The sequence below is a fragment of the Rhopalosiphum maidis genome, chromosome 3 (assembly GCF_003676215.2).
Source record: "Rhopalosiphum maidis isolate BTI-1 chromosome 3, ASM367621v3, whole genome shotgun sequence".
NCBI classification, from domain to species: Eukaryota; Metazoa; Arthropoda; class Insecta; order Hemiptera; family Aphididae; genus Rhopalosiphum; species Rhopalosiphum maidis.
In genome coordinates, this window is record NC_040879.1 from 46,719,442 (window position 1) to 46,747,103 (window position 27,662).

General features: G+C 26.1%; 1 protein-coding gene across 9 annotated transcripts; it reads left to right on the forward strand.

Annotated features, from left to right (window-relative positions):
• On the forward strand, window positions 1–27,588 carry LOC113556039 (vanin-like protein 1). 9 transcript variants are annotated; one of them, XM_026960743.2, is made up of 8 exons: window positions 1–80; window positions 5,131–5,308; window positions 20,329–20,499; window positions 21,126–21,269; window positions 21,379–21,548; window positions 21,637–21,851; window positions 23,121–23,439; window positions 26,076–27,588. In XM_026960743.2, exons 2-8 carry the CDS (start codon window positions 5,153–5,155, stop codon window positions 26,641–26,643), a joined length of 1,743 nt encoding a protein of 580 aa, XP_026816544.1. In that variant the 5' UTR covers window positions 1–80; window positions 5,131–5,152; the 3' UTR covers window positions 26,644–27,588. The 9 variants fall into 9 exon arrangements, with proteins under 9 accessions (XP_026816544.1, XP_026816545.1, XP_026816543.1 ...); XM_026960744.1 differs by lacking the exon at window positions 1–80 and adding an exon at window positions 1,684–1,702; XM_026960742.2 differs by lacking the exon at window positions 1–80 and adding an exon at window positions 1,951–2,282.
• The last annotated feature ends 74 nt before the right edge of the window (window positions 27,589–27,662 follow it).

Sequence of the window (27,662 nt, forward strand, 5' to 3'; positions counted from 1 at the left end):
GCGGTTTATTGATTTTATCAATTTTATCCGGTGACACAATTGTACAAAAATTAAACTGTACACTCAAATGGCGGTTGACGGTACGTATTCAATTATTTAGCGAAAAATATTAGGCATAAAATAATGTACCTATACAGAGTGTATCTATATGCAAAAGCGCTTTCACTAAAAAAAATACCCTATGCTGTTTCATACATAAATAACACATAGTTTATTTAAATCATTATTATCTTCAGTAAAATATTGTAAATCTATTCACTCTGGATATAAAATTGATTATCCACTAAGCTATATTAAGTAATATAAAAACAAAAACATTAATGTATGGACCATACAAACATAATTTATAAACTAAAATTATATGACAATTGGTGAGTACCTATTCCCTCTACTAAGGAACAGTAAACAAAGTGAAGTTAACTTTGAAGGGTTATACAACTATACTCATAAAAAAGAAGAATAAAAAAAATAAAAGATTAGATTTTTAACAATTAAAAATGTCTATGGAAATAGTCTATCATTCTTTTTTTTATGATTTAAACAATGTCCACAATGCTATTTATTTTAACACTGAAAAATAATTGCAGCTAAATATTATTTTTTAATTATTTTTTTGTGACTAATATAAAAACTTATTTTATACCAGAACATTTGCTTAAAAATTAAGAATAAACAAATATTACTTAAGTTATTTCTGACTAAAATTATAATTATGTTTAGAGATTAAAAATATTATAATACTTGTATTATATACTAATTTTTATATTCATTAAATTGTAATTTGTTTATTGCATTATTTAAAGAATTGTTAATCCAAATAGTTATTTGTTCAAATGGCGAAACAAAAGATTATCGTTATTGTTATTGTTTTTTTTACGAGCTATTGTGATAGCTAATGTTGTTTTTATTGTTCATAATATTGTAATTAATTGTGACATTTATTAATGAGGCAGTTTCTTGGTTATTAATTCTGATAAGTGATAATTAAAAAAAATAATACCAAAAGTATTCTTGACTATTATTTTTTATTAACTATTGTGATAATGAAAGTTGTGATCTACCTACATATCGTTTCAAACTTTCAAATAAAAACAAATTTTTATAAATTATATTATTAATAACACAGAAAACTATTATAGTTTTTAATATTTTTCAAAGTTCTATTTACTTGTATTTTAGGAATTATAAGAAAAAATAGTCGTCGATATGTCTTCTAAAAACCTATTAAATAATAATAAAAATTTTAAACTTATTATAGATGACAAAAACATAATAATTACTTAAATAAAGAAAATCAAAAAAAAAATATCTAACTAATCTGAATCTACAAAATGTTTTTTTTTCCAAGTAAATTTTACTATTTTGCAATGGACGTAACCTTTGCAGTTTAAACAAACGATGTTTACGCTACGACGATCCATGTACATTTTTATAATACAATTGAGCCTTTTTTTCTACACTATAGTCTATAATTACTGATAGCTGATAAGTAATGATATAGGTACATACCTAAATCATAAGCATATATTTATAATATGTAGTTACCGAATATCAATATTTTTTATAGAATAAACTCTAATCATTTTTCTTCGTGAAATATAATACATATATTATTCGGTTTGATTTTTTTTTTTTACTTTCTTCTACTTTTACATTAAATTTATACTGCGCTTTAATGGATCAGTACGTGCCAGCTGTATATGTGAGTAATATTGAATATGGTAATTTAAATAAAAATAAATAACAGGAAGGAATACCAGTTTTTAACTATGTCTGTTTTCCTTTTGTTTGTATCTCACTTGTCCTATCTCGTGTTCTCGTGTACTTACCAAGGTCATTGGCACATTGGCGACTACGATTAGGTTAGTCGCGTTCGAGCTACCAGCCTGTTATTCCGATTGTCCGTTCTCAACGTAAATAATATTATAATACATAATATTAAATTATTAAATATTATATTATAATGTTGTATGTAAAAAAAAAAATATATATCGTTTCTCTTGACATTGACGAAGTTCTATAACAATCGTCGTTTTTAGTCTGGCATTAGTATAAAGTTTTAAATTAATTCGGACTATGTATGTTAACAACAATAATGATCTCAGTACAATGTACAAATCTAGTATAAATATTTATAGTAAAATGTGTGTAAAATATTAATTTGTTAAGTATTAAAAATACAAGTTAAAATCGTGTGTGCTTAATGAATAGTTTAAAATATTTTGGTTCGATTACCCATACGAGTAAATTATTTAAACACGATTTTTGAGGTGACTGAATGGGTAAGTAATAATTATTATTACCTAACCTGTTAGGAACTTAGGGACAGTTTATACATTCATATTCATAACACGATTAAAGTTTAACGATAATTTTGATTATGATTGTTGTAATAACTTATACATAGGAAAAAGAAAAACATATATTTATTAGCTATACTGGATTGTTCTTTAGTATAAAAATAACTGTTTATATACTACCTATATGGCTACACTTAATTGTACACAGAAACTGCGCACAAGTTGTGTTTGATTATTCGAATTATGAACTTGTATTTGTAATTTATATTATATTTCTATATCACTTTTAAAATGTATCTATTTTTAACCTAACTAAGTAAAATTTTATAAACTAATAGTTCACACATTTAATTTTCCACATGATAAGTTAGTTATAAAATGAATTGAATGTTGATAAATATTAAGCATTAATAATTTTAACATACAACAATATAGTATTATTAATCAGTAATCACTGACAAATATTAGTTGGGTACCTCATAATATAGGTAAACAAACGTGTTTGGTGACAAAATTTATCATTACAACGATAAACATAAATGTGTTTACATTTGATAATAATATTAATACATTATTTTACGAATAGTGAAATTGATCCCGAGATAACAATTATTATTAAAACGTGTACCTAATACCTACACGTAAATCAAATCAAATTTGAATTAATCAATGTATTAATTATTTGTTATAATTAAGATTCTAAACGCTCTTATTTATAATCTGTAAAAAAATTTATCCATATTTTCAATAATACGTAAATAAAGCTATTTATTATTTAAATTTTATAATTTATTTATGTATAATAATATCATAGAAACTAGATAATACAGAAAACAAAATAGTAATTTCGATGTAATTGTGGATTTTTAATATTATGTACAGATTAAACTAATCTAGATATAGGTAATTATAAATAATTATAGCTATTTAATACATGTCGTCATGTATAAATTATTCATAATTATTAAGCAGATTTAAAATTATTAAAATTATTTCCGGATGATATTATATTTCCGGTAAATACAGCAAATAACATACATACACTGCATGCAATACAATAAATAACGATTAGAGCCATATCAAATAATTCTAAATTCTATGTATCTACCATACCTATATGTCTATACCATTCACACTTGTTTACTTATTAGCATTGACCATGATTTTACTGGTTTCGGTAACTTTATAAAGTTTAAAAATTTAAAACATATCAACTTAGACCTTGAATACAACTCTAAGTACATTGCATTTTCATATTTCCGGACTTTTTTTATACCACAATATTGCATATTTAATAAACATGACAGTCACGAACACATTTCTCATTTCGTTTTCAGTACAATTTTTTTTTCAAAATATCAATGAAGTACATTAATTAATTGTTATAACCAATCATGTAATCAATAATTGTTACGTAAAAAAGTAGACACTGAAATTCAATAAATATTTATATTAAAAACTAAAAATTGTACATTATGTATATTGTCTATAGTTGAATTATATAATTTTAGATTTTGAGCGAAGTGATAAATATATTGATTTTACAATGCGTTTTGTTGTTTGTACTTTATTGAGCAGTAAAATGCTTCCATTTTCAACTCTGAAAGTGATTTCTAGTTAAAAATGAAAAAATACCAATTCTATTCAAAATAACTAAGGAAATTAGATAAAAATAAGAATTTTCACGCATAACTAGTACCTAGTCAACAAAATCGATTTTATTTTTTTGTTTTAATTCAAAAACAAATAACTATAAATACCTTATTGAAATTTTCATATTATCTAACACATTGTATAATTTTCTAAATATTATAACTCTTTTTAATTATTTTCTATAAATTTTGATATCATTTTCGCTGAGTCAAAATGTTTGAAAATTTAACAAAAGGTGCCTCTTACGTTATTATTAAAGCTGTTTAAAAATATTAAATATATAGATATGTATGAATGTATGACTTCTTTTATAATTATTTAAAATTCAAATATTGACTAAATTCATCGAAATCTCGAAAATTTGCAATTCATGTTGTAGTTCAAAATGTATACATTTTTCGATAAAAATTAACTTAAGGTTCAAAATTCTATATAAGGTTTTTCATAAGTAGTTTATACTGAAGTCAAAAAAACTAAGAAATACAAAATCGTCATATGAATGAATACATTTTAGTAATTTTTTTTTTTTTTTAATAAAAAAATAATGTCCACGAGGTACTTGAAACTTTTAACGTATTTATTTAAATTTTATAATCGCAACAGTGATATTTTTAAATGCAATGGTTTTGACATCAATTAATACAACCTACTGTACTACTAATAGCAACATACATCGTTAAATATAGTTGGTAGTATAAAATAAGACTGCTTAAAATTGTTTTTTGTATGGAATGATTTATTAATAAATTCAAATTTAACACATATACATAGAGTGACCTAAGCATCAATAAAAAGGTACAGTAGGTATCATCGACATCTATACTACTATATAGCAAAACGGTTACTTATTGCTTCTCCCCCTCCTAAATTAACCGGGAATTTTTACTTTTGACCACTCGAAAGTTCTAATTACATCAATTTTTCAAACCGAGTAAGAAAAAACACCCACATCATTGTATGTAAACCAATATATTAATCGCTCGGTTCAAAATCTAAAATAAAACATTTTAGTGACCTTCGTTTTATGTTTATTCGTAGTCATTAATTATATACTGAATATTCAATATTTGAATGTGTTTATTAACAATTAATATAAAACAAACAATACACAATGTTTTCTTAAGTTTAATAAGTAGTTTATACATTTTTTCATAAGACTTATATTTTTTACATTTAGCTAGCTGTATGACAGTAAATTGATGCGCTACTGGTTGGTGATGCCAGTCAAAAAAGTTATCCATTTCCTGAATAGCACACGTGATTCGAGACTGTTGAAGATGGTATCCACCTCCATTTCTTTAGATAGGAGATCGTATTCTGAAATAAAAATACCGAAGACACAAGTAATAAATGAGGTAAGACACAGGAAGTTTGAACCAATTTAACGTTTTATTTCTACTTAAAACATGCTAAACTGGATTTAGTGCAAAAATGATCGAACCTTGGACGGTTCCAATGATTCATACGATAAACCAGTTCACATTAAATGTATCTATAAACTAATAAACCCTGCTATTTGCCTATTATAATATATATATATTGTTTAACTGCTTTAAATATATGATTTATTTTATATTTAGTATCATTAATAGTTATTAATTACTAATTAATATTACTAAATATCCGATACGTATGGTTATATTGACGTCGTGAAATGTTATATGAAAACAATTTTTAATTATATTACTTACACATCTTATACTTTATAATTTATAATAATTATAATTTACAATCTTTTTTGAAAAAATAGAAAATTTTATGCAAAACTAGTTTTTAACAAAATCAATTAATTTTTTTCTTTTTTTTTTTTGTAGTTCAAAAATCAAAAATAATTCATTATAGAGACTTCGTACATTTTTATTTGATACTCATATAAACATTTAATAAATATGACATGGTTTTAAAAATATTCTGGCTCTTTTTGTACTAATTTATAAATATTGTAAAGTTTTCTTGCTATACTTTAAATTTTCAAATTTACTTTTTCTTTATTTTATACGAGTATATACAAATATATTCAAATGTTTGTTTTTAGATACAACTCGAAAATTGAATACAAAGTTATTCGTGAGTTGTATTTACTAAAATTAAAAATATCGAAAATACATACCTAATCACAATTTTTATGAATGTTAGAAGTTTAACTTTTAACAAAACTAAATATATTTAAACGAAGAATAACAACTAGTTGTTTAGTGGTAATTCAAAAATAATATTCATAGGTACATAAACTTTTACACATCATATTTTACTATACACAATGACATTTTCAATATATTAAGATTTTTTTTTAAATATTACCTACGAACCCTAGGTATGGTATGTATTCACTATTCACGCCATTCATTATTTATATAATATGGTATAATAAATAAATAATATTATAATAATTGACAATACAATTAATGCAGTTAATACTATGATTATTATGTATGAGTCAAAATTAATTCAGCCCAAGGAATAACCTATTAGTAATAATAAAATGAATTATTTCAATGGTAATATACTAATATCGAAAACCATATAGTAACATTTTACTATTGAATTCAAATTTAACATATTCACTATAGTGACTTACTCAATGACGAGGTACAATTGGTATATACAGTAGAGAAGTTACCTATTTGCTCACTTTGTTTATTTATTTCTCTTGATAATTTTGAAAAAAACCGAGTATATTAATTTAACATCCTAATAAAAGTACTAACTATATCCAATTTTTTACTAAAAACAGATCTGTATAGATTTTGATATTTTCACAAAATGTTTATATTAATATATTATATATAATCATTATACACTAAATAAACCTTTATAGGTATTTTCAATTTTGACTTTTTGAGATATTTCTAGACATTTTTAATTAAATTTTTTTTTATAAATGTCTATGAAAAATTCCGCTGAGTTAAAAAGCTTATAGAAATTTAATTTAAAGTTTCTCGTAAGTTGTTTTTTAGCCAATAGAAAAATATTTAAAAAAATGTAATTCAAGATGTTTTTTAAGTTTTTTTCAATCGTTCATAGTTAGAATTTTGACGAAATACGTCTAAATCACAATAGTTTTTTGAAATAATAAATATTTTTTATCGATGCGATGGATCACTCCGTATAAACGCTAACTGCTATAAGTATTATTCTCTTGATTTCCGGGGTGAATAACAACAGTGTGGTCTGTAACTGAATTAATAAAATCCAAGAAATTCACAACAACAAAAACAACTTTAGCTATAGCCGGTAATCAATAATCAGAAGCGTGAACATAATAATATAGAAAAACACACCTACGCATATATCAATTATATACATAATAATTTCAATTGTCAGATAGGGACACATTGCCTATAAGTAACAACAACAATAACAATACAAATAGACGTAAACAGTACAGTATATAGTGTTACAATATATATATATATATATATATACTACAGCCATACACATATATTATACGGAAATAAGGAATTTAATCAAATTAAAGTCGAAGTAGTATCACACTAATATGTAGGACTGAGCAAGTTTTCAATACATTTTAATTAGATATAAACTACTAGTTCCTCTAATATAATAATTCTATACAAGGTACTTCAAAAAATTGTGATCAAATACGAAATATGAGTTACGTAATAAAAGATATGAATTCTACCAAATATTCTTTTAAAAAAAATTATTTTATTATTTAAATCACAAAATAATTTAAAAATTACAAATTATAAAAAAATAGGGTTTATAAAATAGTTAATTTATATGTAACAGTTGTATTCATGTACAATTTGGTTGGTGATTTAAAAAAAAAATGATGAAATTTAACTGTAGTCTATAGATAATAGACATGGTGTATCAAATTTGACAGACTGAATTTCTTTTTATAAATACACGTTTTTCAAAATGATCATCAAATAAAACATCAATGATGCAGGTGACATATTATTATGTGCACACAAATTTTTAAGTTCATATTAAAATAATATTCATAATATTAAAGTTTCTCGTAACCGTCGCAAGTTACTCCGCGAAAAAGTAACTAAAATACAAGATACGATTACACGTGGTATTGGAATTACTGCCCAGCCCTGCTGTAGTATGATATTATACCACACTATTACAATACTATAACAGTATGGTAATTCTGTATAATGCATTATGCTGCAATGATGTTATGTGTATCGAGATGCGATACGATTTTACGTGCGCAAGGAACAACGGATCGTCGCTTAGGATACTAACTATTATACCAAGTATAATATTACAGGTAGGTGTGTGTTTATCGATCCGACGATCCGACGTCTACGTGCGGTATACCAAATCGAAACCAACGACGAGTGCACAGTATAACAATAATATTATTATCGGCAGCTAACGCGATGCGCGGTTTTCGCAACACCGTTTCGTAGCGTCTCAATCGCGGCACAATAATAATAATAATATAATGGCTGTTTAATAATAATACGTGTGCGAAGTCCGTGACTGTAGGCGATTTTCCCGCACAACTATACTGCGGCGGTAAGTAATAAGCATTACAATAATGCGCGCACATAGTAGCCGAACGCTCGCCCGCGTGTGTATGTGTGTAAATCGGAAATGATACGCTAGAAAACACGTGACGCGAAGGTTAAACGGAATCGCCTGAAACGCGGGCGGTTTGTATAATAAACGCACGGCGATGATGATGTTATTACTATTATAATATTACGCGGCGTCCGCAGTGGGTCATCGTCATGATGACGATGCACACAACACCATTACAATATCATAATATTCTTAGGCTCGTGTGTGCAAGTGCAACTGACGAAATCAGCGCCTAATTGCAGACAGATGGAACTCATATAGGCATAGATCGCGCGTTATACATTATACACGTAGGCGTAGGTATATCCGTGTAATATTATGATTTAATAATTCGTTTTATTATTTTATTGCTGTTTAGTGTGTGTGTGTGTGTGTGTGTGCGTACAGCGTTGGTGTACATTATTATTTATTATAATATATACTATAGAGATATATAGTATGTATTATATTATATACGAGCGCAAACCGTCTCGTTCCAATCCGCTCGCGCGACAATTTCCTGGTTTGATCAACAATCAAGGTGAACGACTCAATAATAATACCGAGATAGACTCTTGTTTTTTTTTTTTCCCCATTATTTCTTCTTACATTTTCTTTTGGACATTCTGACGATTGACCCGCGCACACGCCAGACACGCCAGTACGATCCGGAGTGCGTTTAACGACAATCATCGGTCATACTTACTGTACACTACTCGACCGCGATAGTGCCTATAAAAAATCAAAATCAAAAAATAATAATAACAATACAATACTATAATAATATATAAGATAACTAGCCGGCGAAAAGGTAAGCGAACGTTTTGTATCATTTCCTGGTTGACGATTAAAATTTTTTTTTAACTATAATTTATACCGAGTTGCTTTTAACGAATTTTCAAAGAAAACCGAATACACAGTCTAAAATGTCTAAATACTTTTAAAGAATACATTTTTTTTTAGACCTTTATAATACATTTTTTTTTTAATTATACTATAGTATAGATATTAAAAATTCAAAAAATGATATTTGTATTTTTCAGTGATTTTTTTTGAACAAATACCAAATCAACTGTTTAAATAATATCTGTACTATTTAAGTTCCACGCAAATAATAATTTACGTAATGTGTAGTATACGCATACGTCAAAGCATGGTTAATAATTACTGTATAATATTATACTAAATAGTAAATGTTATGAGTGACCATTATGACTTATACCCACGATATCAAAAATGGTTGTTATCTATTCTATACTCTTATCTTGCTTATAAAGACGTACTCTAAACGATGATTTATAACCGACTTAAAACATGACCAGCAGAATAATTTGTGAATAAATTTCGTATAGTGAACATACTTTGTCATTGTGACAGATGTATTGAATTTAGAGGTTGAACTATTTTTTAACAATAATATTGTAATGAATTATTTTATTAATAAATATTACTAATAATATTTCAGAATCATTAATATACATTAAGAATTTCAACAAAGCACTTTCTGACCCAATCTCTAAGTAGGTACACTTATTTTAGGTTGGGCGAGTCTCGATATTACTATAAATATATATACAAAAAAAGAGAAACAATAATAACGACTAACAAGTAAACTATATATTACTGAATTTTTCTGCTATTTATGTATAGGGAATTAATTGAACATTTTTTTGTACATCTAAAATGTTGAGAATGAATCAATATTAATATTCTTAATACGCGAACAAATTAGTACCAGCATTTAAGTGTAACATCATACGAATTTTTGTTATTTTTGTTTATTAATTATTGTTACGTATAGGCAAATTTACATTACTTTTGTCGTTTAATCAAGTGCTGAAATTGTATACCAGTTTATTAATAAAATGTTTATATTTATATAATAATAAAAGTAAACAATTTCTATGAAGTATTTCTAAATTATTAACATTAAACATTTTATATATTACGATAGTTGGAGTGAAATATGGCTTATTATATATTTTATTGAGGATTAAATAGTGGTGTTTAATGATGTAAGGTTAGTTTTAAAAATACCTCCCCATATACCTACTTATACCATATGAAATAATATAATTTAAAGTGAGAAATAAACATATACTGTTCTTAAAACGTTAGCATCTGATATTATACCAACTAACTATCTAACTTTCTAAGTGTTTTAATTATGTTAAAACATTTCCTTACTAAGCTGGTTAAATACTCAATATGGTATTTACAATTTAATTTATTATCATAGACCAGTCCTAGGTTATTTATTTTTAATAATTCTTTTATTTCAACGCAATTGCAATCATTCATTTGTTTACAATTATCATTATGAATAAAATATAACTTATAATTTTTAATACTATTAATATTATTTTTGTAAATATTAAATTTTAGAAAATTAGATTTTTTTAAACTTATTGCCATCATGTAATTATTATCAAACCATGATAACCATAATAGAATATATTATTATAAATTATGTTAATATATTCGTGGTATACTGGTATAAATAGCATTAATTCCATAAGGTATACAAAATGATAGTATAAGTTATAGTATGTTTTAGTATGTTTCAAATTTTTACGATTAATATTTTTTGCACAATAATAAAATAACATAAATCGCTCGAGAAATCAAATATAAAAATTGTTTGTCAAATTTTTAATTTCAAACATTCATAAAAGTTTTGTGGCTTAACACTAAACATTTTTTTTTAATTCTACAAAATAAATATTTTGTGAAGAATCTTGTATTACATTTTCAAGTCCTATTGGTTTTAAAATAACAAATTGTATACATTATAAAAAAAAACATTTTGCAAATATTCGTAATTTTCACGATTTTGTTAAAAATTAAATTTAAAAACCTTTGTAAATTTATTCTTGATCTTTTTTACGAGTAAATTGTTGCAAGAACAACTCATGTGGGACGTTTTATTAAATATTCAAGGTTTTTGATTATACTTAAATCAAAATAAAACTTAAAAAAAAGAAAATTTCAAATGTCAAAAAAAGCACAAAATCAGGTAAAATGTTTTTTAATAATATCATGTATACTTAGATAATGCATACATAAATACTGGGTTTATCTGTTTATCTATGTTTCTTTTCTTTCAAGTTTTTACGGTTATTATTTATTAATTTTTGAATTGCTATAAAATACAAAATCGATTTAGTTGAATTTTGGTTTTGAGTAAATAGGTATTCCGGTTTTTCTGTAAATTGTGTCTTCCCGATTGTTTAAAGAAATTGGAATTCAAACTTTTGACTTCCCAAAGTACCAACTAAATCTGATCAGTTTTCAGAAACCATCACACCCAAAGTTGAAAATTGAAACTTTTTTACTGATACAAAAGGTGATAACAAATACAAAAACTAATATAATTGAAAAATCGATATATTTAATTGAATCTAAATTACGAAATATTTAACAAAATGTGTACTTTTAAGTTATATTGTTAAAATATTTACAAAAATACATTTATTTCAAACTATATACGATTTATATCATTCAAGGCGTTATAAAACATGTTAATTTTTAATCAGAAATCTGTATTCAATAAATGCCTACGTTTAAATAAAAATTCACGCCATTACTAATATTGTACATATTTACCTACTGCCTAGTATAGTTGAAATTAATAATTGATAAAAGTATTTTTATTTTTATATTTTTTATTAATATAAGTATTTATTGGTACAATGATACTAAAAAAATAAATCAAATATACTTAATGTTTTTGATACTTTTCAGTGGATGAGATATGTAAATTCTAAATTTCATGGTCGATATTAAACTAACTTCCTACCTAATAGTCAGGCGCGGATTTAGAAATTGAATAAATGAAAAAATTATCTTCAAGCACTAAACAATATTGTGTCTAATTGGCAACTCACGTAATGAGTAATAAGTATTAATGCTTAATAATATTGTATTTAATAAAGCTGTTTATAATGATTATACTATTAAACTACTTATAAAATAATGAAACAAAAAAATTAAAGTATAATAATAATAGGTTACCCAATCAGTCATAATAAAACATAATACAATTCAATTAAAAATTAATTCACATATTATGGATATATGCTATATGCTATATATATATAGTAGCTCACTTCGTTTACATATCGTATTAAATTTATTTTGATATATTATATAACACGTGTTAAAAGAATACTAATATATTAAATTTAAATAATGCATTTTATACATTCATATAACACCCATTTTTCTATATTAAACGTTGTGTAATATTTAAATTTTTAATTTTCTGTCGCAGTTTAAAAGTAATTTTATATAGGTATATATATTTCATAAATATACTAGCAGTAAAAAACAATATAAGTTGCTAATAAGTACATCATAACTGGTTTCTAAAAAATTATTCAAATTATTATTATTTCCTTTTGTAGGTAGGTACTACTGTTTAGAACAATAATTATATATTTTTACATCATGTACTTAAATTATTAAAATACATTTATGTACTTACATAGATTAATTTCCTAAAAATGTTCATCTCTATTTTTCCTTTTGCAGTGATTTAGATTTAAAATCTTACAATTTTAAGATTTATTTAAGAATCATATTTTTAAATACGAGTTTAGACTGTTTCCACCATTCACTAATTGTGTGCGGTGAAAACTTATTTTTTCCAAATAAAAACCAACCTATTTTACTTTCTATAAATCGTTAGGCAGATATTTTTTTTAAATCAATAATGTTTATATGAATCGAAATTTGAATGATTAATTTCTTATGTTATTGAGTTATCGATTATTAAAATGTATAACATACTAACTATCCTTAAAAATAATTTTATAAAACTATAGATTAAAAGTATTATTAAATAGTACGCAGACAATTTGACAATTTTTATAATTATAAAATGTTACATAATTAATTTCTATTATTATTTGAATCATAGCCCTTACATCTTTCAAAAATTCTATCATGAACCTATTATCTTTAGTATACAAACTTAAAGAACTTAGAAATTTATCCTTCGAATTTTAACTTCATTACATCAGAATTGTCAAAATAATCATGTGCTTGAAAAAGAGTTAATCTCGTTGGAAAAAATAGTTAGTATTATCGCAGAACACTCCTTAAATGGTACAAAAAAAAAATTATTTAAAAAAATGTTACAGCATGCTTAAAAATTCCGAAAATCAAAATTTGAATAAATTATTAGAATAAAAAATAGAGGAGCATAGTAAATCATAAGTGTAAAAATCATTAACACGAATAAAATAATCAGCAAACTTCGAAAATACTAGTCAGTAGATGTGATTGATTATAAGTTATCATTTTAAATTCGTAAAACCCGTTGATTCGTAATTGTTTATTAGATATTTAGCTGTACAGAATTTAATATAATTCATTATTAATTTTTATAATTAAAATTAACGATTTTCACTTAATATGAACCTAAGCTTAATTTTAAGATAAAATTATATTTTTGAACTAGAATTTATTGTACTCACATTTTTAAACAATAAATAATTCGTCAGCTATTTTTACTTTCAAGGTTATTTATCATACATTTTAAAACATTAACATTAATATCAAAATACAATTTCTTTAATAATTCGTACATCTAGGCATATTTAGTTTTACTGTCAACTTGTATTTTAGAGCAAATAATTATTATTTATATTATATAGGTAATACTTTAGTATAATATATCTTTTTAAGAGTTTGTAGTTTTATTTTAGGAAGTAATTTATCGAAGGCCATTTTTGTGCCAAGTAACGAAATAATATATTCTAGGTCTAGGTATGGGTTTTTTACTTATCATCTCCAAATTATCTTTATTGTTACGCTATGATGTTAACGTTTTTGTATTTTATATGCTAGTTTGTAGTTACAATATATAGTGTCACACATAGCCATGTATGATGTAGTAGTAAAAGTACCGAATTTCGTTCTGAAATACTTAACTTTTTTCTAAGGTAACTTAATTTAACATAAAACAACGAATATCAATACTACAATAATATAATAAAAATTGATAATAGTTATTAATATTTTATAAAATTTTGCTATGTAGTTTACTATACTTAATTTTATTAACACAAATTTTGTAATATAACATGTAATATAAAGTATAAGTAATGGCTATAGATTAAATATTCAATGTCAACAAAGTTAAATATCATACATTCACCATTATGCGCCTATATATAATTTTCTGGTTACATCAAATTTTCATTTTTTTTAATAAACTTTTATGATTTTACGTTGAGGACGCCAAGGTTTACTCTGTTTATCTTCCGCAAGTGAAACATGTTATGTTGACTCCACTCACACTTCTCACTACTTCTAGTTTTTTTTCATTAGCATATTTCATTCACCACAACACGTAATATTATTTAGAACGATAGCTCTCCCACTACAATAAATTACATATAAATATACAACTTTAAATAAACAATAACAGTCTTATTAGTGGTTAATTTATTTTTATTGAACTGTGATTATAGCTAGTTGTATAAAGTATAATATGAGCTAAGTATTAAATTTCTATAAGCGTTAGTATCAACTTGAATCAAGGAGAGAAATATGTTAGGTTAGGTTAACATTATTTATAATTTATAATTAACATATGCCTCATATATATTTCAAAGATCTGTCTGCTCTTGTTGACAAAACACCGATCAATTTCCACACTTCTAAAATCTAGTTATACTTAACAACTGAGGTAAGATTATCACAGTAATAATGTTATTTATATCAAATTAAAATATTTCAATGAATTCAAATAACGTATTTTAGATTTTTAACCAGTATAAAAAAAATAATTGTTTAATAATGACATAATTTTAAAACCCGTTTAGATTCATCGATCTCTCCTTCTTTTTCATAATGTTGATAACTTCATATTTTTTGGATAAGAAAAGCTTGGAAATATAAGAAACAGTTTCTCAAAAGTAGTTTTAATTTAAAAATATCAAAAATGCATAATAAGTGTGTTAATTTTCTTACATAATTTGTCAAAGGAACGAAAATATTCATTTTTTTTTAAATTTAAAAGTATAACATTTAATGATGATGGCTACCTAACGCTTTTCAATTTATTAAGGTTCTTAAGTCAACATTCTTGAAAACTTAATACATTGTTATAGACAATTTAAGTTCAAATTTTAATGAAATTAGATATTATTTAAACGAAAAATAACAAACTTTTCTCTAACGATTTTATTAATTTTTTTTATTAAAAGAAAATATATGTTTATTGGACGTAATTTATGTAACTTACATATCATTTTCTACGTACATTTTTGATGGGTCGTAACCGAATCGGGACCTAAGCAAGACTAATTGTGAATCATCATAATTTTTGGTGGCAGTGTGAATCATATTTACACAAAAACGTATACCGGGCTCCTGCAACCTGCAACCAGCCGTCACAACGGGTGCGTTACGATCCGTAGCATAATGGGGCCCTATTAACATTATATCGTTTTGGGGTAACCATAAACCGACCGAAAATCGTTAATAAAAGTAATAATAATATAAAATAACCGTGAAAAAAATATTAGAATAGGACTTTTTTAGATTTTGTGTGTTTTCATTCTTCTTTTGCCTGCAGAAAACGATTTTTATAGTAGGAAAAATACATCAATCTTCAATTTGAAGGTTTCTAGTATTAAATTGGATCTAGTTTATACTTTGTACTTTAGGAGGTCAAATGTAAATAATTCTCATTAATTTTCTTAATAATTGGGAAAAACATTCTTAACGCATCCTTCGCCGCGATTCAATACTCAATGACGAGGTAATCTACAGCAGAGCAAGTTCATAGCAAGTTTTTTTTTAAGTTTTAAAATGTCCATACGTACTTTATTCTGACTCAATTATCTAAGAATATGTAACTCATGCACTTATTATTTTTTTTATTTTATTACGGTTTTAATATTTTTATTAAAAATATTCATTATCAACTCAGTAGATTCTACTGTAACAAGGTACATCATAACTAAATGTAACTTTACACTTTAATCAATTTTTTTTTCGTTTCAATTTGAACATAATTTAAGGTTAACTTTTGGGATTAAGATGCATGTACCTACTTCCAATTTCTAGGTATTTCAACTTGTATACATTACATTTCAATGTAAAATTGTTTTTAATTACAAATGTCAGATAGCAACAAAACACGTGTAATGTCCTGCCTATCTGTAAACAAGTTGTTTATTATATTTTGGACTGCATATGTGTGCAGTATTAAATCATCTTATAGATAAACATAAGCTGCAGCTGCCTTTTTCTCGTGTCGTAGATAAACGTATTTGCGATCTAATATATTATTTAGCATTTGAATATTATTGACAATAATTTTATTTGTTTACTTTGAGTTATTACAAAAAAAATATATCACATATTATACACAGTTACACATAATCGCATAATCCTATAGGTGTCTATGTAGCCATATGTAGGTGTTTAAGTAATAAGTAGGTACATACCTATGTACATAAGTATATAACTATTTTTATCAGTTATCGGTTATTTTAAGTATAAGAAACGTACATAACACAAAGTTCAACTTAAATTATAATCATTACGCATATAAAATAATATTCATTTGGATACCTGTTTGTAATATTATAATTTATTTATTACTTTAAACATGTTTACAGAGTCATGGTAGTAACTTTTTTTTATAAATTACATTAATTTGTGTTTCTATATGTTTTAAAATTGAAATGTAATTATGTACCTAATTCATCGTTGATGTGCAAATACTATTTAATACTAGGAAATTGATCTAAAAAAAACGGTACAATTATTTTAAATAAATATTAATTAATAGTATTCATTTTATAAATACGATTATGTTAAGCAGTCATCGAATTTATTTAAACGTTTTATTTATATATTATAATAAAATATATTTTATAAAAAAAAATAAACTAAATTAATTATAATTTCTTTGATTTAACATTTTAAGCAAACTGTGATCAGCATCTGATAAAACTATAATTTATTTGTTTGTCTTAAACATATAGTAAATTACATAAATTATAGATTATGATATCACCTAACGATTAGATGAATATAATATGATATTTAAAATACAATGTCTTATTTTGCAGCTTGTAAAATAAAATAAAATTCAATTTGTAGAACAATATATTGTTTAATTATTTCTTGTATTAAGGTACATTATAAATTTATGTACATAATGATTAAAAGTGTTGTAAATATATTTTAAACCATACTTAAATTTTATAAGTCTAACTATATGCTTTTTGAGTACCTATACGTAAACACAACAAATGCGAAATTAAAAAAGTATTACCATTGACCGTATTATGTACACAGCTATTGTTTTTAATTATCTATAATTTGTATTGATATTAGTAAGTAGGTTTAATATAAATTGATAAGTATTAAAGATGAACTGTTAAACATAATATAAAAATAACATATTGATAAAAAGATTAATTATAGATGTATTGATTATCTAATCTCAAGTTTTACCAAACATTATAATTTATGGTTTGATTAATTATTTCTTACATTCAATCAATAACTCACACTTAATAATTTAGGTATAAATAAAATATAGTTTTGACGATGAAGAATAATATTAACTTGAAATTAATTTTTTTTAGACTCAAAAATATAATTATCAAATTATTATCCAACTACATTATGATTTTGACTTTACTATTCATTACATTAATAAGCGTGGTAAGTGTATAGTATTTAGTACTCATGCATAATTCACATCATTAATTCAAATTACCTACTCATATTTTTCTTTGTCAAGGTATTTAAATTTTTGGTTGAGAAAAGTTTTATTTTAGATTTTGAACGGAATGATTAATGTATTTTTTTTTATAATAATGTGCGTTTTTATGTATACGAGTATATATATATATATGCGATAAGTAGTTGAAAAAATTTCTTCAGTTTTCAATATTGGGAGCGATTTCAGCTAATTTAAAATGTAATATTCTAAACTCAAAATTAAAGATTTCCAGTATATTCCAAAATAACAAATAAAAACGAAAATAAATTACAGAAAACTGAGCATTTTTACGCAAATCAGTTTTTGAAAAAAAACTATTTTGATGTTAAGATATAACTCGAAAACAAATAATCGTACACACTAGACACTGAAACTTTGGAAATTTATAAAAATGTTATTTATTATTATTTCTTTTATTTTTTCTTAAGCATTAATGTTCAAGTTTTGATAAAATTCGAACAAAATTGTTTTGCAGTTCAAAATGTATAATTCAATTTCTATAGATAGTTAAAGCTTAAAAATGTAATGAAAAATTTCTTATACGTAACTAATAAACAATTCATACTAAAACCAAAAAAATTATAAGTATATTTATTTTTTTATAGACATTTTATGCTAAAATTTAAACGAAATTGCATATTTTAACTATCAATAATTGTATCCTTTGTTTTGTTAAAGTTCAATAATATCATTCTAGGGGCAGATATTTTTACGTATGTTATTTTATTTTATACGCACAGTGACATTTTCAAATGTAATGTTTTCGACAAAAATTAATTTAATCTACAGAATTTTTTTTCATGTTCAATATTATATTATAATATTTGAATTAAAATTTAACACATCCATCAAAGTGATCCACTCGATATCTATTGTACAGCAGAGTGAAGTACCCAATTGTCCATCTTACTTAACGATGTACACTTTATAAAATAAGTATTTCAATTTTTATTAATCAAAACAAAAATATATTTAAAATTACTGTAAAAATTATAACCAGTCGCATTTTAAAATTACCAAGAATTTACGTAACTAATTACAAGTTATATATGGGACTTAGTTACATAAATTTGATACATGTAACTGATAACTGCCAAACCCTGAGATATATAATATACATATATATGCATTATACCACCAATTAATATAATCGCCGTTGAGACAGTATTGATAACATGACCTAACCTGCAGCCTCCATTCCTCGCATGTAAATGTATCGCAATGATCTCCTCGAATAATTAAATAAGTTAAAATATTTTTCTGTTATCAACAAATACATGTCTTTACAAATCAAATTTTTTTTCTTCTTAAAGATCTTTTGACTTTTGATGAAATATTAAGATTGATGATGCGACGATATTTATTTTTCAGTTATTCATAAATCTTAATGCTAATGCTGCTTTTACATATACTAAGATGTTGATTATGTATTAATGCATTTTTAATGTCGACTTATTTCTTTGATAATTTACGCAGTGTTCGTTTAGAAAATGTGTTAATGATGTTTGAGAACCGCTTCACGTTGCCCGTTTTTAACAAATATCCATCATAATAACGTTCCAAAATGTCTATTGTTTCGCTAAATTTTAAACTATCATTATAGGTACATTCTCGTTTCTCACTAGTTTTTATCTCTACTTATTCGTAAACACACACGCTGAATTTTGGTACCCGTTCATCTGGTAGTAAAAAAATGATCATAATTGGCAGAGTATGGTCCTTTCGAATGCAGAGAAATCATAAATTATAACTACTATAATTTAACATAATATAGACTTGTATATTGTAAAGATTATATTTCTTTATTAGGTAGGTATCAAATTCACCTGCTACTTGTTAAATGTGCACGTGTATTTTATACACAGTGTCTCAACTTCAAATTAATCAAAACAAACAAATAAATAAATATAAAATATAGACGAAATAAATATTTTGTACCTATTAAATATTTGATAGCTTTATACAGGAAAATCAAGAAAATAATTTTGTGATTATAATAAGCAATATTATATGCCCCATAACATATTTTTTAATTGTACTTATTTGTAATAATTTTTATGTTAATTTTTAAAGCTGACACTAATGGTTAGCGGAAATGAAACGACTAAAAGCAAAGGATATGACAGCCCATATTACATTGCGGCTGTCGTCGAGTACTACCCCAACTTGGGTTCCAATCCTTTACAGTCAATGCAAAACAATTTACCAATTTATGAGGATATTATTCATCATGCTAGTCAATATGTAAGTAAAACATTAAGTGTATGTAGAAAATAAAATAAAAGCTAATCATTAATAATATGATCAAAGTGGCAATAATTTTAAATTTAAATTCAAAATATGTTATAATATTTTCTAAAATCATAAACATTTTTATTTTAATAATTATTTGAATAAGCGTTTATACAAAAATTTTTCAATTATGATTAAGGTATTTGAATAATCGTATTTTAAAATTAATAATTAATTTGTAAAAAAAAAACATTTGAATAAAATTGTATTCATATGTATTACTAATATTTATTTATTTATTTATTTACTGTGGAGCGTTAAATTAATGTATTGTATTTAATGTACTTTAATTGGTACTTTTATAATATCATGCATAAAAAAAACGTAAAAAACGTTATTGTATAACGATAATAAAACAAAATTTATTTACATATCTTTATGCATAGAATACTTAGGTAAGTTATTTATTTAGACCAAAATACATCTCATATATTATACAAAATTTACCGACTATTCCATTGAATTATAATCATTTGACAAAACATATAATCTACCATAAATTATAGTTATGATTATTATTTATAATTATTTTAATTATAATGATTTTATAGAATTATAATTATTGTATTATGATACAGGATGTTGATATATTGGTTTTTCCGGAAGCTGGTTTAACTGGAGTTACTTTACCCGACGATCGAAAAGAAATCAGAAAATTTTTAACAGAGATTCCTTCTCCGGAAAGTAACACCATTCCATGTTTCACTCAATATTGCAGCACGGTAAGTATCTTTAGGTAGTAATATATTGTAGCCATACAAGTACAAAAAAAAACACTCATTGTTGATATAATTTATATAATTATACGCTTTATAATACATTTATTCGTAGGTGTTGAATAAACTATCATGTGCGGCTAGACTCCATCATATGTATGTGGTAGTAAATTTACCAGAAATAGAATATTGCAAAATAGAAGAAGACGGTTCGTGTCCTGAAGATTTAGCCAATTATTATAATACAAATGTGGTATTTAATAGAGAAGGAAAAATCGTAGCTAGGTAATAAATATTACAATATTATGTAATTTTTACTATAATTTAATGTAACTTTAATTTTTATTGGGTAATTTTTTGTTTTTTTTTTCAGATATAGAAAATTTAACTTATTTGGAGAATTAGGATTTAATCATACTCGCTCATCAGAATTATGTACGTTCGACACCGATTTCGGAGTGAGATTTGGAATGTTCATATGTTTTGATATATTATTTCAAGATCCTGCAGCTCGCCTTATTCGTGAAACAGGCGTTAAAGATATTATATTTTCAACAGCTTGGTTTTCAGAAATTCCTCTACTTACAGGTTAGAATATATAATTGGTGGTTATATTATACTGTTACAGTATTACCATATCCTGTTTTTTATTAAAAAATACAATACAAACAATGTATTATGACAATACTAAGCGATACACTTACTGAATACCTAGATAGGTAGAATTATAGTTATTCATATTTTATTTCATTTTTACATAATTGTCTCACAATATATCATAATATGTTTTAAAACCTATGAATTAAAATTATTCAATAATAGTTTTCAATAGTATTGTGCTTATTTTCTTTGTAATATGTTTATAATACAAAATACTTCTGAATTGTCATTAGCATACATATTTTTCATTTTAGTAACTGAATCTAGTAAGATAAGTATCTAAGCTCAATAATATGAAAACATAAATTTCCTATTTCTTTTTTTAAAACAAAATTCATTTATAACATTTTCAATGAATTCAGTCTGTTTATTTTCATCTGTCCCCTATAAACGATTATCATGCATAGTCCATTAAGCCTTCCATCATTCATTGTTGACCTTAAACATGTCTTAACTCTGTACGAAGTACTAAATGACCTTATTTATACAGTGTAAGTTATTCGTGTCGATGCAATTTATAATATATTGTATATGTTAGTATAAACAATATTGGGTTTTAGGGAAAAAGTCATATTTTTTAAAATAATTTTATATATACTAAACTCTAAAGTCTTGTATTATGTCATCAGTGTAAGTTTTTGATTTTAATTGTCAATAACCATATTAAATTAAGCTATTCATTTTTAAATTTTTATCTTAAAATTATTTTCAATATTTCGAAGTATTATTAATAAGATTATTATCACATTTTTACGATTTTTTTTTTACTTTTTACTGGACAGTTGTGATCATTAACTCGTTACACTGTTGTCTTGAGCAATCACAAGTATGAAATAATTAACGATCTAGTGTTTATACTAAATTTCAAATACTTAAGTAAAAATACTGAAAAATATAACATTATCCATTTTTGATTCTAATTTTTAAAACAATAATAAAAAAAACAGACAATTGAAAAATGTTAATATGCTTATTTTTATTTTCATATTTTATTATTTTTCAATGGGTTTTATCCTACCCTTGGGCCCAAAGGGGCAGCCAAATTCACTTCATTATGCGGGGTACAAATTTTCTAAAAATAATAACAAATAGTTATAAATACGTCTTATAACTTATAATTACAATAAAATATTGTTTTAAGTAAGTAAGTGCCTATATTCATAATTTCATAATATTAGACGATTTATAATGTTTTAGCCGATTCAGTGCAAGCTGGCTGGGCATATACCAATGATGTGAATCTCATAGCAGCTAGTTATAACGCTCCATCAATGGGCGGAGGAGGTAGCGGTATTTACGCTGGTCGAGAGGGACCTTTAGTCATGTTCATGCCTGACCGACCTGGCACTCACATAATACTGTCAAGGGTGTTGAAAAGACAGTACAACAACTGTGAAATACAATCGAAGAAATGTTCGATTGATAGTAACTATCAGACATTTTTGTCGGATAACCTAGTCTTACCTTATGGTAAAGAAAAATCCCCATCAAATAAAAATCGGCCCAGTGATTTCAGGTCAGTTTGATTACACACATCTATAAAATAAAATATGTTTATACTTCGAAAACAATACGTATTTCAGTCAATATGGCGTGTGTCGGGACTTGTTTGGGAAATTAGGGAAACCAAAAATAATTAATATCATTCCCTATATTATATTATATACACATATATTTTTTTTTATAAAAATATATTAAATATGCATAATAAATTATAAAAATTTAGTTAAATATATGTAGTGAAATAAATACATATTTGTTTTCTATTTATGAGGAAATCACACATTAGTTTCTTAAGGGGTTTAATATAGGCAACTTTAATGCAATATTGAAAAAATTATTTAAATTTACAACTTAAAATATGTTTAAATATTAATTCAAATCTTAATACAGTTTTTGGTTGTAGAATAATTAAGAGATTATATAAAAATAAAACGGTTTCCCACAAGATAAAATTCAAATTTATACACAATACAGTAGACAATTTATTTTTCTGTCGCAGTGTTTTTAAATTTTTTTGTTATACTTTAAGGTTATAAAAAAAATTTATAAAAACAATTTAAACTTTACGATTAAGAAAATATTATGAAAATTAAAAATTTCATGAACTGGTTATTTATCGACTGTAAGTTAAGTGGTTATTTTTCGGGTGAAACGGTTTTTACAAAATATATAGGTGTATGATCTTAAATACAATTTATTGATTAGACAATTTGGATTAAAATCTATTTATTAAATATTAAAACGTACTCATCTACAATATTGTTTATATTGTAGCCTGTATAAATGTAAATAATAAAAATGCGTTATGCACAATATAATCCAAATTTTGAAGAGATAACCACTGATAGGTATATAGAAATAATACAATACTTAAGTCCATGTTATTCGATATTAAACTAGCTTCTATTAAGGGTGTTGGAGTTAACCCGTTCTAGTATACAACAACTGTCATACTATTTTTTTTTTTAAATAATATTTTTATTTGAAATACAAAAACTTTATACAAGTTGCATAATGTCAGATTTTAAAATCATAATTTTCAGAAATTATAGTAACTAAATAATCACGAAATATGTTTAAATATTATAAAATATATTTTTTTACTGTTATCATCTTAAGTTAACATTTAAAACTCAAATTCCAGTGCAACTTAAATAAATTTGTTCTTTCACCAATACAAAAAAATTCTCAAGACTCGACTATTCTATGATTAAATGTGATTATTTTTCCTATAAATTCGTTTTTTTATTAAATTTTTAATACTGAAACGCCAACAATATTATAGTACTATACTTGAAATCGCCTGATTTTTCGATTCTCGACAAAGCCAGATCCGACACCCTTAACGATACCCATTACCCACACACGCTATGAATGAAAATTGATGATATATAAATATATAATACCGTATGAAATGAATTCATAATTAATAGTGTGTCGGTCGACCGCGACCAACACAGATCATATTATTTACATGGATAGGACACGCATTGTATTTAAGTGTGGTCAAAGAGCATACTAGTTACCAAAGTGGTTATATGTTATTTCAATTATGGTATCCTCGACATTGGTGATATCATATAATAATATACTACGATCATAATATACAAAAAAAAACAATAGGTTACAATAATATTTCGAAAATTAATTGAATTCAGTTTTATCGAATGTAGAATTTTAATGCCAGCGGGAATTGATTATTGATATTAATTAATTAGTTTAATATTTTTGAACTCCCAACCGCATATAACCATTATAATATAATATGGTAACTACATAAAGGTACTATTCCACCGATTTTATACCTCGTCCATCGTTGAAGGTCGAGTTCAGCTCAATTCTGGAAATTTTCTGGTATGTCGTGGTTTATGAATCACATCGCGATGACAACTGCCAAACGAAATCCGGTTAGTAAAAGCGGCCACACGGCACACACACGACATATTAATCATATTATACCAGTGAACCCGACTTTTAACGCCGTCGCCGTATTCGCCGAGCGTATTAAAGATCGTGAACGATATCGTTAATTTTCAGAATTTTCTCATGTTATTCGTTAAATGAAATAGTATCGTTTAGAAAAAACGATTTCACTAATCATTAACGACCACCTATTGACAACCTATCTCGCGGTGGAGTAAAGTTGAATATTTTTCGATTATATTTCGGTTTACTCGGTGTGTGAACACGAAGACGACGCGTAAAGCCGAGTTCATCTGTCGTCCTGTCGAAGCGCTTTTCTCGTATTTTCGAATTGGCCGTCATCGCGATCGTCGTGTCGGTCCCACTAACCGGCGTCTACCCGGAGATTTCGTGCACAGTGCTAAGCTTTTAGAGACGACAGACGACGTACCTGCGTGTAAGTGCTATCCCGACTTGAGTAGTGGCTCTTCGACCACACATAGGTACGGGTATATACCGCTTGTATACTGTGCGGCGTAACCGTTTTCGACCAAAACCGTACCGTTCCCTTTTCGGCCAAACCAAAAGGTTGGATGTGTGTTGTGTGCGTTATTACACGTACAGACATGTCGAACGGTGGAAGGGTACGATTATGGTTGAAGGGGAAAAGTGTAGACGGATGTCCTGTCCGTGTACGTTATATTATGTTATTATCACCCATGTCAACCAACGCCGCCCACTGAACAGGTATTTCGCGGACAGCAGCTTCAAGTACTTCCACGTGGCGACCATGCGGTCCGCGGACCCGGACGCCGAGCAACGGGACGACACGCTGTCCACGTCATTCGAGTACGAGCACGACGGGTTCGAGTGCGCGATGACGGTGCGCTGGCGGAACGAGAACAACAACGACACGACGGACTACAACTTGTTCGCGTACTCCGGCACCCGGACGTTCAGCGGCTACGTGGACGCGCACATCGAGACGTGCGGGCTGACCACGTACAAGCCGGGCAACGGGGCCGCTGCCCAATACGGCGGCGCCGTCGTGTACTACGACCCGCCCAAGGACCTGGTGACCATCACCGGCATCACGATCGCCGCCCGGTCGCCGGACCTCGGCACGCTGCCCATACCCAGCACGCTGGACACGAACAGCTACCCGCTGACCAACGACTACTACACGTTCAGCAAGCGGACGGTGACGGTGGGCAAGCGGAAAATGTTGGAGATCAACATGGAGCTGTCCAAGCCGGTCGCCAACCTGGTCACGTTCGGCATATACAAGCTACCGCGGGCGGTGCACCGCGGCTGACCGCCCGGACATCGTGATAGCATTATACATAGATCTTATGAGTTATGACGTCGGTAAAACCATTTGAACTAAAATTCGCGACCAATAAGTTATAATATATTATACGCATCGTTTGTTCGGCTTTTGAAATAATACGGTAACGCGGCTGTAACAATAATTTTAAAATTATACAAGGTAAATCTAAAAATTAAAAAAATAAATTATGTTTTATAAGATCACGTGTCTTATAACACGTGAGAACTCAGAACTAGTGATAAAAATTCCTCATTTATATTTCCACGTAAATGTTTGCGTCCTCGTGGTAACAATTTCAGCTGATAAACTGATAGTTTATAAATAAATAATAATATATTGTATAATACTGTACTGTATTAGTATTCAGTGTATGTTAATTATAATGGTAATGACGTACACTGTTTTAGTCAAGTTCGGTATTAACGAACGTTTAAATGTATTTTATGTACGTACAATCGTAATATAGTTTTGTTCTTTATATTTTTTTATTTGTATAACAGTGCCGTAGTCAGGAATTCTATTTGGGATTGGTATTCATTATATTTTCATCTCGTTTACATTACAATCTATGAAGTTTTCATTGTACGTGATTTGATTTGATTTTATTTATTTTATGTTTATTCGAGATAAAATCATTAGGTATATAATGTAAATGGGAATTAAAATTTATTTATTACTCGCCATTACAAATGCATATTTTTTTTGTTTATGTTATTTTATGCGTGTACCTTCAATTCGATGTAAATCTAGATACTCGTTAGTTCCGTGTACCCCCCTTAATTAAGGATTATTAGCACCTTCTCCTAGCTACGACACTGATTTGTAATATTAGAGCTCACTACAAATAACTGAATGTTATAATTTATAAACAATCGTCAAAATGTATTTATTTATTTATTTCAAAAATAAAAATGTTATTTAACAATTTAATTATTACTTTATTTGATTAACAAAAACTATTTATAAAATATAGCCAATATAGGTAACTCTTTCCGATGTGTTTG

What these genes read in the sequence shown, in the direction of transcription:
- LOC113556039 (XM_026960743.2), top strand. Translation starts at nt 5,153, where the DNA reads ATGCGCTACTGGTTGGTGATGCCAGTCAAAAAAGTTATCCATTTCCTG. An exon ending in TTCATCATGCTAGTCAATAT is followed by an intron (nt 20,500 to 21,125) that starts GTAAGTAAAACA and finishes ATTATGATACAG; the next exon opens with GATGTTGATATATTGGTTTT. An exon ending in AATCGGCCCAGTGATTTCAG is followed by an intron (nt 23,440 to 26,075) that starts GTCAGTTTGATT and finishes CCCACTGAACAG; the next exon opens with GTATTTCGCGGACAGCAGCT.